Source organism: Acanthochromis polyacanthus, chromosome 8, assembly GCF_021347895.1.
Source record: "Acanthochromis polyacanthus isolate Apoly-LR-REF ecotype Palm Island chromosome 8, KAUST_Apoly_ChrSc, whole genome shotgun sequence".
Classification (NCBI taxonomy): Eukaryota; Metazoa; Chordata; class Actinopteri; family Pomacentridae; genus Acanthochromis; species Acanthochromis polyacanthus.
This window is the reverse complement of record NC_067120.1, coordinates 35,291,420-35,305,813: the sequence shown is the minus strand read 5'-3', so window position 1 is coordinate 35,305,813 and position 14,394 is coordinate 35,291,420. Positions and strand designations below refer to the sequence as shown.

At 40.4% G+C, this 14,394-nt stretch overlaps 2 protein-coding genes across 2 annotated transcripts in view; one reads left to right on the top strand and one right to left on the bottom strand.

Annotated features, from left to right (window-relative positions):
- Positions 1–4,991, top strand: part of rbl2 (retinoblastoma-like 2 (p130)) — a 34,711-nt gene extending 29,720 nt beyond the window's left edge. The window contains 3 exon segments of the mRNA XM_051951538.1: positions 375–619; positions 1,491–1,664; positions 3,093–4,991. Of these exon segments, the coding sequence (XP_051807498.1) occupies positions 375–619; positions 1,491–1,664; positions 3,093–3,260 (587 nt within the window). The 3' untranslated portion in view covers positions 3,261–4,991.
- Positions 4,992–7,760: 2,769 nt separating this feature from the next.
- Positions 7,761–13,901, bottom strand: LOC127534982 (NACHT, LRR and PYD domains-containing protein 12-like). The gene is made up of 3 exons (XM_051951540.1): positions 12,577–13,901; positions 9,022–9,195; positions 7,761–8,414 (listed from the first exon to the last, which is right to left on the bottom strand). The coding sequence occupies exons 1-3, from the start codon at positions 12,804–12,806 to the stop codon at positions 8,108–8,110; spliced, it is 711 nt and encodes a 236-aa protein (XP_051807500.1). The 5' UTR covers positions 12,807–13,901; the 3' UTR covers positions 7,761–8,107.
- Between the last annotated feature and the right edge of the window lie 493 nt (positions 13,902–14,394).

Here is a 14,394-nt window from a genome sequence, read left to right as displayed (position 1 = left end):
TGTTTGTGTGTGTGTCTGTTTGTGTGTTAACAGCATAACTCAAAAAGTCATGGACGGATTTCACCAAATTTTGGTGAAAATCCTGGTGGCCATCTCTCAATTGTCCTTCGACCTTCAAAAAATTCCTGGATCCAGACAGTGATTCGGATCACCTCCAAAATCTAATCGATTCTTACTCTTGCTCTTCCGGACATCCTGTAAAAATTTGGTGAAAATCCGTCCATGACTTTTTGAGTTATGCTGTTAACAGACAAACAGACACACACACACACGGACACACACACACAGACGGACAGACAAACAAACTCCAGTGATTACATAACCTCCTGGCAGAGGTAATAAGTCACCAATAAACAGTTCCTCTGATCTCCCAGCAGGAGGCGACATCAGCCCGGTTCCTATTCGCTCCAGCAGCACCTTGCCGGTCCCTCAGCCTGGTAGCACCCCTTCCACGCCCACCAGCGCCTCCAACAAGACCTCCTCTTCTTCCACCACCTCCTGCACTGTGGGCGATGGCGAGGAGGAGCGAGGAGACCTGATCCACTTCTACAACAACGTCTACATCAAACAGATGAGACACTTTGCTCTGAGATACTCTCCGAGTTCGCCGTCTGCAGGGGTACGAACACATGTACAGTTACACACTTACTGATCCATGAGGACTTCACTCTGCTGGTTTGGTCTGAATTTACATGTACAGGTTTTCTTTATCACTCTGACTGCAGAAGGTGTTTACTTTAAAAAGGAGGTCTGTACAGTTACACTGCAGAAAAAACACTGAAGAGGCACAAACCAACCACAACTGGACACAAAACGACTTTAAAGGGGTGCAAAGGAGCACAAAGGAATGCATTATGACCAGAAATTTGCAAAAAAGAACTCGAAAGAGACACAAATAGACATAAAACAAACCACAAAGAGACACAATCGACTTTAAAAAACACAAATGAATAAAAACAGAGAAACACCACAAAGGGGCACAAAATTACCACAAAGACATACAAAGTGACTAAAGGCAAAAAACAAAACCAAAGAGACACAAATGACTACAAACACACACACAAAAAAGCACAAAATGCAAAATGACTACAGACACAAATGAACAAGAAACAAGCACAAAATCACCACAAAGAGATAAAAACAAGCACAGCTGCCAAACAGCCACAAGGAGACACCAAATGACAACAAACATATGTAAAATAACAACAAAGAGACAACAAACAACCACAAAGAAACACACAGTGACCACAAAGAGATGTAAAATGACCACAAAAGACACAAAACAACCACAAAGAAATACAAAATGACCACAAAAAACCCCCAGAAGGACCACAGAGACACAAAATGACCACAAATAGACGTCTGGTGCAATTTGAACATTCAGATATTTCGCGTCATCACATGATAACAAACCTTTCACCAGGTGTTGGTTTGTCCTCCTGCCTCTGATGTTAAAGGTGTGTTCTGGTGTATTCTTCATACCTGTGCAGGTGGAGTCCCCCCCTCTGTGCCCGTACCCCACCCTGAGGACCGGATCTCCCCGTCGGATGCTTCTGTCCAGCAAACACTCCATTTACATCTCGCCTCATAAGACAGGTTCCGCCCTGACGCCAACAACTCCCCGGGACAAGATTTACTACTACATCTGCAGCAGCCCCCCCAACGTAAGACCAACCACACTGCACACATGGCTACAAAATAATCAGTGCTATTTTTATTGCTTTATTTTTATTGTGAAATAAGTGACTGCATAAGTATTCACTCCATTTAAAGTGGGTCAAATAATTCAATGCAGGTGCAGGAAATTAGTGCCAGAATCACACAACTAGTGAAATAAAATGATCTGAGTGCAGTAAATGTGTCTTAGAGGCTGTAGTATAAAGACTTCTGTATCTGGGAGGTCCAATGACTTGTGAATCAGAACTCCTGGATAAACAACTGTAGTTTGAATTCCTTGCAAGTCAAAGCTTTGTATAAGAGTGACAGAGAAAGCCTCTGTTGAAAAATCTCAAATTAAATCTCAACTAGAGTTTACTAGAAGGTATGTGGTAAACAAAGTCAAACGGAAGAAGGTTCTTTGGTCTGATGAGGCCAAAATATAGCTTTATCAGACTAGACGCTATGTTTGGCAGACACCAGACATTGCACATCGTTACAGTGAAGCACAGTGGTGGCAGCATCATGACGTGAAGCATGGTGGAGGCAGTATCATGATATGAAGCATGGAGGTGGCAGCATCATGATATGAAGCATGGAGGTGGCAGCATCATGCAGACCTGCCAACCTGTACGCATTTTGCTAGCAGGTACGCAATTTGACATCAAAATACGCTGGTACGCTCAAAAGCTGCAGACATCTGTGAGTGCTGTTAGAAATGTGGACGTGCAATACTCATACATGATGCAGCAGTGTAGTGGTGCAATTTCAACCAATCATCATAGAGTAGCGGAGAATAACGAGTCTGCTGAACCCTTGTTGGCCCGCTCTCTCCTGTCCTCTGCCTCCCTCCGCCTCTCTCCCCGTTCCCCGTGCCCCCACCCGCAGCAGCTGGCAGTTAATAAAACGGTTAAAAAACGGTAAAATGGTGTGTGTGTGTGTGTGTGCACGCGTGTGTACGTGTGTGTCTTTTGGCAAATATGTAGTGTTAATAACGTTATTTTCACGTTGAAAATACGATGTCATATCGGGGAAATAAGCACCGAGAGTTTTTTTTCCTATCAACATGAGCGCGAGCTGTGTGTGTGTGTGCGTGTGTATGTGAGATTAAGTGGTACGCAAAATATTTTGCCAAGGTTGGCAGGTCTGCATCATGATGTGAAGCATGGTGGTGGCAGCATCATGATGTGAAGCATGGTGGTAACAAACAACTCCCTGAGACCAGTGTCCATTCAGTAACCATAGTGATGATTACAAATTCAACACCTGCCCAGCCTCTTCTCTATGGTAACAGCAGCTGAGGTTCATGGGTAATATTCATAGACAGAAATAAAGCAAGCTAGTTCAGAAAGAGAAATGAACAGAAACCTGGATATAGCCAGTAGAGGCTGTGTTACTGACAGATAACCTCTGACCTTTAATGTCTGACCCCTCAGCGTCTGCAGGAGATCAACAGTATGATCCGGACCGGAGAAACTCCCACCAGGAAGCGCAGCATGGCGATGGAGGAGGAGACGTCGCCCAAACGGGTCTGTCCGGACAACCATTCAGCTCTGCTGCGCCGCCTGCAGGACGTCGCCAACGACCGAAGCTCCTCCCACTGACAGTAAACACATCGACTCCGTGGTAACAGGCGGTCACCATCATATGAGCAGCTTTTTATTTCTGCACTGACATTTGTCAGCGGTTGTTTTATTCGCTGGGAGCAGCACAGAGCTTCAGTGACTAAAATGAACTTCATAGTTTCCATTAAAAACAACTGTATTGTCTGTAAAAATATGATTAATCACAGAGATGTGTTCTATAAACACTGGGCTTACTGTGGATCCTGAAGCAGATGGTCTCCATTTATTGCCACTCAAAGTTGCCCTAAAGGTTAGTCTTTTACAGTTGAGTGCTGCCTTCTCAGAGCAAACATACTAACAGAACTTGGTACAGCAGAGAGCATTGTCGTGTTTTTAGCTTGTAAAGGGGCACCATGACAAAGTCTTCAGGGACACTAAATGACCTCCAGCCAGCACACATTTTGCATTAACCATGATAGTATCCATACAGTGGCATACAATCCTGAAACAACTCCTCTTCTTTTGTTGCCCTAAATGTTAGTATTTTACAGTATTTTAGTCCCACATCGATAACATTTTCCTCAATAATACAATCCCAACTATTGTAGATTAGCCTAAGGCCTCTTACAGTTTAATAACAAATAAAAAAGTGACCAGAGGAGGTGGACATTTCCTTGTCGGCTACAGGAGAGCATTGTGGGGTTAGCTAGTAAAGGGGCACCATGACAGAGTCTTTAATGATGCTTAATGACCTCCAAACCTTTACACATATGTTGATGCAAGCTTGGATGAACCATGTTAGCATTTGTACATCCTGCCGCAACTCCTGTTCCTTTGTTTCCCCTCAAAGTTGTCCTAAATATTAGTATTTTACAGTATTTTAAATTTTACTGAGTCCCAAACCAATAATACAATCTCAAGTATTGTAGATTAGCTTCAGGGCTGTAGGGTCACTGATATGGTTCATTCCAGTTGCAGATGCGACAGCCACCAACAGGACAAATGTCAAGTGCACTTAATTTGTTACACAATTTCCTAAATTATTTATTGATAATGCTGCATTTCTTAAGAACATTTCAAAATTTATGACATCCGTTTCACAGCGGACATAAACAAAGAATCCGTTTTCTGTGCTGATAACTGGCCTCGTTTTGCTGTTGTCTGTTTTATTTGTCATTTTAATCACTGTTGCATTTTACAAGATATAATGTTCAGTCTCCTCCTAATTAAAATAGTCAGAATGTGCTGTTTCTTTGCAAATGTCACAAAACCAAACATCGTAGACTGAATTAACTCATACCGTTGTTGTTTGTGTGTAAAAATCTTCATTCCATCCTTTTATTCTGATGCAGAAGTGTTCAGGAGCCATGCGATGAAGGAACTTCCTGAACTTCTCGTCCTGCATTTTAACACTTTATTTTACATTTGCATGTTTTTGTTTCTCGTTTGATTTTCTCCTATGCTCTAAACAAAACATATTTAACCTTTTAAAGAAGTTTCAATCACGAAAAGTGTTGTTTAACCTTTGTGATTTACATGTTTTTACGTCCTCCTGCTACCATGTACTCCAGCTCACCGACCGTTACCGTCACAAGTCTGTAAATATGTGTACAAAAGAGAAAAGAAAGCCTATTTAATGGAGGTGATGTAAGTTAAGTGCCTTTATTTTGTACTCCTCTGTTTGTTTACATCCTGTAAACTTTACCTTTTATTAGATTATCCTGATTGTAAAGAAAAGAAAGAAAAGCTGAAATAAAATGTTTGAACTGACTTAGTAGGGTGTTTGTCAGAATACAACACACACGACAAACTACAAAGAGAAGCGAGACAAGCACAAAGAGGCAAAGTACAACTACACGCAAACTCACAACTGAAAAAAAGCATACAAAAGAATTACAGAAAGACACAAAAGGATTACACAAAGAAACACAAATCAACCACAGAGATACAAAACAGCTACAGACACAAAATGACCACAAAAAACAACCACAAAGACTGAATGATAGAGATGAACAAATAAGTACACAATAAATGACACATGATAAATATGTGAATAAAGAAAAACAAACAAATGACACATGATAAATATGTGAATAAAGAAAAACAAACAGAATCAACTGAGCTTTAAAAGAACAGTTTATGGACTGTTGATGGTGTTCATCCCTCGGATATTTTACTGGAAAAAAACAAGATGAAATAAAGTCCTGACAACGATCAACTCTAACAGAAGCAAAGACAGACTTTATTTAAAGGCTTAAATTCTCTTATTGTTCTCTACAAGATGAGGCAGGATTCTGTTTCATCCAGATGTTTTAAAAAGGTCAGACTGAATTATTATCAACAGTGAGGTGATGCTAGTAGAACCACAAAACTAAAACATCATGATGCCAAACTCCCAGAAACAGATGAATGGATGAAAACCTGGAACTGAGAGTCCAAGTGGGCAGATATCAGTCAGAGAGAATAAAATGTGGACTTTCAGCTCAGAATCAGAGTCTGTGTTCATGAACCAGCCTCTGTTTGCTGCATGATGCTGAATTACAGTAAATCTAACCAATAATATGATGGAACTCTTCCAGCTGGGACACTATCGGAGTGGTTTCATGATCAAACCTGCTCAGTCATCGTCCTGATATTGGACAGAAATGCAGAAAACCTCATTTTACTAGATTTTCTCATCAAGTTCCTCTGACTGGAACCAAACTCTACATTTTTAAAGCTTCTCTTGGTGCCAAACAGAGGAAAATAATTCATCATCTCAGGGTGAAAATAAATGTTTTATGGTTGGTGGAGAATCAGAAGAGACAGAAACACTGAGATGTTTGGACCCAACTTCCACCTTCATAGAACTGGTTTGTATTCTTCTATCACAGCAGGTTGAACCATTGAAGACCAGACGTTCACATCAATGAGAAGATTAAACTTCAGGACTGAAGCTACGTTATTTATCATTATTATTTCAGACATCCATCCACAGACTGGAATGAAGAAAACCACATAGAAAGTCCTCATGATCTCCTTCTTTAAGAATTTTTGACTCGAACACTAATGTTACCTTTGAGGCCAGATTTTACAGGAGATCAGCTCAACATTCACACCTTAAAACACATCAGTGAAGCTGGAGAGGCTCAGACATGGAGCATTCGGTGAACTGAGGCAGAATGAGCCACGTGGACGAGCTGCTGCTGCCATGATGGATCAGCGCTCGGGTTCTGGTCCAATCAGAGCTGCTGCTGGACCTTTGAGGACTAAACTGGATTCATCTTCAGTTTGTCTCCTCAACATGATGTGATCAAAACACAGAAAAACAAACTCTCTCTGGGCACCAAGGCTTCAGCTGACATGTTTCCAGGACACTTTGTTCTCATCAGCTCAATGTGCTGCAGGTAGAGAAGCTCAACAACTTTGACTGCAGCTGGAAATAGAAAATCAACGCAAATATAATCCTGCACTGACACAAACATCCTGAAACTTACTGCACACTCTGCAACCTGACATCAACCTCCAACGGATCATGTCAACATTAACTGCAGTTCTCCATCATTCAGTGTGGAGCTGCAGCACTAAACTACACAGTGAGAACAACACACTTTACACTGGTTCCCAGTCCACCTCCCAGTAACATGGTCCAGTCAGAGTCTCTACACACCAGCTGCTGCTGCTGCTTCAACCTCTGGATCATCAGGACACACTTCATCCTCTCAGCACAAACACCGTCCTGATCAGCATCATGGATACTTCCATCTGCAGAGAGAAGAAGAGAGAACAGAGGAGATCAATGAGTCCACAGTGGAAACAAACTGCTGACAGTCATCAAGCTTCATTCCTGCACAAACTCTTCACTCATGGATTTACTGCTGCTCCATTTAAACCAACAGTCTCTGAGTGTCCATCAACATCTCATCTGCTCGAGAAAAACTCACTCAGAGTCTGGCAGCAAAGGAACACTAAATGTGTTCAAATGCTTCTGGAAGCTTCTAAACCTGGAAAAATACTGAGAATCAAACAGGAAATGTCTAAAATACAGATATTTTTAGCAGATTTAAGTTCAGATAAACAATCATTTTATGGTCAAACATTGTAAAAGAACAAATTAATATTTGTAGAAATGCAGATTTTTCATGTTGATGTTATTTACAGTTTTGGTCTGTTGTTTAATTTTACATTCACATGGAAGTTCATTATTTTCTCTGATTTTATTACTAATTATCTGCAATTTAAAAATTATCAGATATCAGAGAAACAGTTCAATTATTTACCATTTCATAATCCTTAAAATACATCATTTTCTCCTCAAACAACAGCACATATTTGTAAAATATTTATATTTTTACCGATTTCTTCACAGTACAAATATGTGATTTCAGAGGAAAACTTTGTAAAAGAACACTGATATTTGTAAAAGTATTTTATTGTACAAGTGAAAGGATTTACAGTTTTATCCTCTTTTTAATGGTTTGTGTGAAAATTTACACTTTTTTCTCCTGATTTTACTCCAAATGATCTGTAACTGAACAAACTGGTCAAATGTGTGTAAAATGAGAGGAAATGTTGAGAGAATGACTGAATGTAAAGATGCTGCTGTGAAATAAGAGCCGCTGGTTTACAGGCTTCAGTCTCACTGATCTCAGAGCTGTGACAAACATCAGACTGATCAGCTGATCACTGTTGAAATGAGACAACAGACAGAGAGATCAGATCTGATGGACACTTTGATGAAGGAGGACCACTGTCTCTGCACATCTGGAAGGCTGTCAGCTGGAATCAGCGTCATTTCCTCAACACATCAACACAACAACAACAGTCGGCTTCACATCCACTCAAACACACCATGACAACAAGCTTGTGGCTCCTCTGATTGGCTGACTGCTGTCTCTGTGTTTCTGTCACCGTTCTGCTCTCACAGCTTCACTGAGAAGCTGCAGGTTTACAGGAGACACTGGATCTTTGCTTTGATACTGACTGTGTTTAGTAGAAAACTGAAGAAAGCAGCAGAGACTGATGGAACCTTCTACTGACCTCAGAGTCTTCAGGCTGCAGTCTGGACTCTCCACAAGATCTAACAGATGTTTCACTGATGAATCCTTCAGGTTGTTCCATCTCAGGTTCAGATGTTCCAGATGCGAGGGGTTGGACTTCAGAGCTGAGACCAGAGAATCACAGCTGATCTCTGACAAATCGCAGTAGTCCAATCTGAATAAAGAATAAAAGATGTAGATCAAATCATTGATGATCCATCAGATGTGTTCAGGTTCTCAATGTGCAGATCAACATTACTTTGTCCTCATCAATCAGCTTTTCTCTAAAAGCAGCACAGTGACTTTGTCCTTCTCTTATTGTGGATCATCATCATGTCAGCCTTCTACACACATCATCCACATGTCAGCTCAACATTCATCCACCTATTCATGTCCACACATCAATAACATGCTGCATCATCAACAGGATCAGGATCAGTCAAATCAAACTCAACACAAACCAAAGAAATATTTCTGCTTCACTAAACTTTGTCACTTCAAACTGATCTGAGTTCAGAAGATCTTCTGGATCCAGATGTGACTCTTCAGCACAAATTACAAACATTCATTTACTTTAACAACTAACACTCAACATTTTCTACACTTTCTGATACAAACACTCCACTTTTGTCACAACAAACTGAATTCAGGACAAAAACAGAAAATCTGAAGCAGAGCAGATTTACAGCTTCATGGATGGAAGTTCTGTTGAACAGAAATGAGCTTCAGTTGTCATTAAACATATCAGATCTACAACAGTAACAGACAGACAGTGAACTGACTCCAGAGTCTTCAGGATGCAGTCTGGACTCTCCAGAAAACCACTCAGATGTTTCACTCCTGAATCCTTCAGGGAGTTGATGCTCAGGTCCAGATGTTCCAGATGGGAGGGGTTGGACTTCAGAGCTGAGATCAGAGAATCACAGCTGATCTCTGACAAACTGCATTTCTCCAATCTGAATAAAGAATAAAAGATGTGAGTTGAGGAGACAAAGTTCCTGATTGAAATCATTCAGAGTTTCATTTTGCCTTCAGAGCTGCAGAAATCTGTATTTCTTTTTTTTAAATTCTCTTTTCATTTTAATTGAAAAGGCAAATTATCACGATTCCAAACATGTCGTATTTACAGCAACAAAGACTGTGTTGTCTTTCCAATATTTTCATTCTTTACATCACTCTTTTTGATGCAGAACAACAACAGAACGGGGGAGCCAGACATTTGTAGTCATCTTCACAACATTTGAGAGAGAAAAAATCATTAATAAAAAGATTTTAGACAAAGAAAACTGATTGTATCTAGTTGTGAGTAGATTCAAGTAAAATCATGCCTTATGGCTTTTACATACTCAGTCCATCTTAGAGAACTTCTCTTTCTGCACTTTCAGGGAAAATGTCAACTTTTCCATCATGTAAACCTCGTGTACAATGTCAGTCTATTCCTCAGTAGTGGGTGGTTCCACTTTTAACCACTTTCTCCTCATGCTTTTCTGATTCCTTGCCAATAATATACAAAGTCATTTCTTGTCATTAACATCACAGTTGTCAAACAGAATGTCGCCCAAATACATGACTTCACATTGAAAAGGAATATTCTCCCAAATAGATTCTTTATGTGTTCATGGACCCGTTCCCAGTAAGGTCTAATAATCTGGCAGTCAGAACACATGAAAGTGGTTGGCTTCATTAGCTCCACAGAGTCTCCAACAGGTAGCACCCCGACCCAGACGTGGCTTCTGAACAGGTGGAACAAAAAATCTCACCTTTTTCCAGCACAACTCTCTCCATGTATTTGAACCTGTTGAGACCCGCTGTAGCTGACATGTTCTCTCCCAGCTCTCACTAGATATTGAAACATTTCCTTCTCTTTCCCATTTCCTCTTCATCTATTCTGTCTTGTCTTTGTCAACTGTAAAATGCCATGATAGAGCTTTGATACAATTCTGTTGAATGATCTGGATTTGAGTAAAGACACAAACACCTGTAGGAACCCTGTAGCTCCTCTTCCAGGTTCCACTTTTAAGTTCTGCTTAAAGTAATGTCTGACCTGCAAGTACCTGGAAAAGTGCTCTGACCGTAATCCCTGTTTATTCCGTAGTGCTTCAAAGCTTTGGAATGTACCATCATCATGGATAAAGGAACACTAGTTTGCTACAACTTTAAGCTCCAATTCCTAAATCTGCTGTCGTACTTATTAGGTGTAAACTCAGAGTTGTACGCACACCACCTCCACATTTTGGCCAAGTCTCCTAAATTGCAGATTTTCACAATTTCTTGCCAGGATTTCAAAACAATGTCTGACAGGGTTCCTCTGAAACCATCACTTCTTTCTGTGGTTTGCTGTCTGCTAATAGGGCCATTACTGGGATTCCTTTTACTTTTGGACCTTCTAAGTCCTTCCATCCTGCCGTGTATGTTGGTGAATAGAAACAAATGAACCGTCTCAGCTGGGCTGAGTAGGAATATTCTTGGAGGCGGGGAAGGCCCATTCCACCCCCTTCTTTTCTTAATTGTACAGTTTTAGATTTAATCCTGCCTCTTGTACGCTGCCATAGAAACCTTGAAATGACCCTGTCCCATTCTTCACATTGATTGTGTGGTATTTGGACTGGTAGACACTGAAACAGGTAAAGCATTCTTGGAGCACGTTCATTCTGACTGACTCAATCCTGGAGTAGAAGTTGAGCAGATAAAGCCACTGTCTTTACTTCAGTCATCTCACAGCTCCAAATGCTGGAAAGGATGAAGGAGAGAGTTTGTGCCACTGGTGAGCTTCCACTTAAAGTGTTGCAGTGATGAGACACACAACAGGTGCTGACAGGTGAGGAGATTCTTCTACTCACTGACTTCTATCAGCTCAGCACAGAGAACTTTAAGGACACTTTAGCTTTGACTCTGGACTCAGTCTGGACTTTATGACTCCCTGCTACATTTAAAAAGAGAAACTAGGCATCATATACATCAGAAGGAAGGTTCATCTCCCTTCCTGATTCAATCAGCTTCAATATGGAATAATCCAAGTTTAAAAATAGGAGCAAAGGTGTTCTTTTGGAAAGACTGGCATGCTGGGGGGATTCAGTTTCTTGGATGTCTCTACCAGAACAACATCCTGAGAACATTGGATGAACTGAGAGAGCTCTACAACATCAGAGGAGAGACTTCTGGAGATTCCTGCAGCTTAGAGACTGTCTATCTAAGAAAACCTCAACAGGGAATAGGTTCTCTAGACAATGCTCTTCATGCTCTAAATTGAAATTGTTGAGAAGTCGTCCACACCTGGAAAGACAAATTTACACATTTCCTATTGATCAATTTAGTGGTGCTACCAGAGGTCTAAAAGCTGTATGGGAAAGGGATTTAAAGAAACATACGAGGATGAAGAGTGGAAGAACTCACTGAAACATTTGCTGAAACCAATGAGAGATGCCAGCTCTAAACTAATTCAATTTAAAATATTTAACAGATTGTATTGGACACTGGTGAGAATGTAAAGGACAGGAATGGGACGGTCAGACCTCTGCTGGTGATGCCATACAGACAGAGGTGATCTTGTTCACATGTTCTATGTCTGTCTGAGCCTAGCTACCTACTGGCAGAGGGTCATGGTGAAGATCAGTAGCAGTGTGGGTACAGGGGCTGATTTTACTCCTGCTCTTTACCTCCTGAACAGCCTGAAAGGAAACCAAAGGATGGACGGAAAGAAAGCTCAGAGGATAAAGGTTGACCTTACTACAGCTCAGAGGGTCATACTGAGGCATTGGAGGGTGGACTGCAGCCCTGCTTATTCTGAATGGATCACTGTCTTGGCAGAAACTGCCTCTTATAAGAAACTCATAAACAAAATAAATGGGAATATAGACACCTGTGCAGAAACACCAGGGAATCAAACTTCAATGATACTTGACATATACATGAACCAAAACCTAGCTGACAGTGCAGGATGTTCAACTGGTGGGACGGAGATGGAATTTAGGTAGAGAGAAAACTGTTTCATTCCAGACATGCTTGATATCATATTATTTATAATATGGATATTTTTTGTTTGTTTGGCTCTCTTTCATTTATTAAATTATCTCCTAACTTTTCATGTTCTCTAATATTTAAAAGTACTTTTAAATTGTTCATATAATTCTACGTTATTCTCATTTTTATTTTGTGTTCAATGTATTTATGTATCTCTGCTCTCCTGTGTTATGGATGTTTCTGGAGGGAATAATAATAAATTTAAATAAAAAGAGAAACTGTTTGGATGATTCACATCAGTCATTAAAACTGATGTGAAAAAAGTAACATTCACCCAAAGATGAGAACTTTGAATCACTGAAAACATGATGTCTGACCTCAGAGTCTTCAGGATGCAGTCTGGACTCTCCAGAAAACCACTCAGATGTTTCAATCCTGAATCCTTCAGGTTATTGTCACTGAGGTCCAGATGTTCCAGATGGGAGGGGTTGGACTTCAGAGCTGAGATCAGAGAATCACAGCTGATCTCTGACAAACTGCAGCTCTTCAAACTGAATAAAGAGTAAAAGATGTGAGTTGAGGAGACAAAGTTCCTGATTGAAATCATTCAGAGTTTCATTTTGCCTTCAGAGCTGCAGAAATCTGGATTTCTTTTTTTGAAATTCTCTTCATATTTGAATTGAAAAGGCAAATTATTACGATTCCAAACATGTCGTATTTACAGCAACAAAGACTGTGTTGTCTTTCCAATATTTTCATTCTTTACATCACTCTTTTTGATGCAGAACAACAACAGAACGGGGGAGCCAGACATTTGTAGTCATCTTCACAACATTTGAGAGAGAAAAAAAACAATTAATTAAAAGATTTTAGACAAAGAAAACTGATTGTATCTAGTTGTGAGTAGATTCAAGTAAAATCATGCCTTATGGCTTTTACATACTCAGTCCATCTTAGAGAACTTCTCTTTCTACACTTTCAGGGAAAATGTCAACTTTTCCATCATGTAAACCTCGTGTACAATGTCAGTCTATTCCTCAGTAGTGGGTGGTTCCACTTTTAACCACTTTCTCCTAATGCTTTTCTGATTCCTTGCCAATAATATACAAAGTCATTTCTTGTCATTAACATCACAGTTGTCAAACAGAATGTCGCCCAAATACATGACTTCACATTGAAAAGGAATATTCTCCCAAATAGATTATTTATGTGTTCATGGACCCGTTCCCAGTAAGGTCTAATAATCTGGCAGTCAGAACACATGAAAGTGGTTGGCTTCATTAGCTCCACAGAGTCTCCAACAGGTAGCACCCCGACCCAGACGTGGCTTCTGAACAGGTGGAACAAAAAATCTCACCTTTTTCCAGCACAACTCTCTCCATGTATTTGAACCTGTTGAGACCCGCTGTAGCTGACATGTTCTCTCCCAGCTCTCACTAGATATTGAAACATTTCCTTCTCTTTCCCATTTCCTCTTCATCTATTCTGTCTTGTCTTTTTCAACTGTAAAATGCCATGATAGAGCTTAGATACAATTCTGTTGCATGATCTGGATTTGAGTAAAGATACAAACACCTGTAGGAACCCTGTAGCTCCTCTTCCAGGTTCCACTTTTAAGTTCTGCTTAAAGTAATGTCTGACCTGCAAGTACCTGGAAAAGTGCTCTGACCGTAATCCCTGTTTATTCCGTAGTGCTTCAAAGCTTTGGAATGTACCATCATCATGGATAAAGGAACACTAGTTTGCTACAACTTTAAGCTCCAATTCCTAAATCTGTTGTCGTACTTATTAGGTGTAAACTCAGAGTTGTACGCACACCACCTCCACATTTTGGCCAAGTCTCCTAAATTGCAGATTTTCACAATTTCTTGCCAGGATTTCAAAACAATGTCTGACAGGGTTCCTCTGAAACCATCACTTCTTTCTGGAGTTTGCTGTCTGCTAATAGGGCCATTACTGGGATTCCTTTTACTTTTGGACCTTCTAAGTCCTTCCATCCTGCCGTGTATGTTGGTGAATAGAAACAAATGAACCGTCTCAGCTGGGCTGAGTAGGAATATTCTTGGAGGCAGGGAAGGCCCATTCCACCCCTTTCTTTTCTTAATTGCACAGTTTTAGATTTAATCCTGCCTCTTGTACGCTGCCATAGAAACCTTGAAATGACCCTGTCCCATTCTTCACATTGATTGTGTGGT

What these genes read in the sequence shown, in the direction of transcription:
- LOC127534982 (XM_051951540.1), bottom strand. Translation starts at nt 12,806, where the DNA reads ATGATTTCAATCAGGAACTTTGTCTCCTCAACTCACATCTTTTACTCT. An exon ending in TGCATCCTGAAGACTCTGAG is followed by an intron (nt 9,196 to 12,576) that starts GTCAGACATCAT and finishes TTCTTTATTCAG; the next exon opens with ATTGGAGAAATGCAGTTTGT. An exon ending in TGCATCCTGAAGACTCTGGA is followed by an intron (nt 8,415 to 9,021) that starts GTCAGTTCACTG and finishes TTCTTTATTCAG; the next exon opens with ATTGGACTACTGCGATTTGT.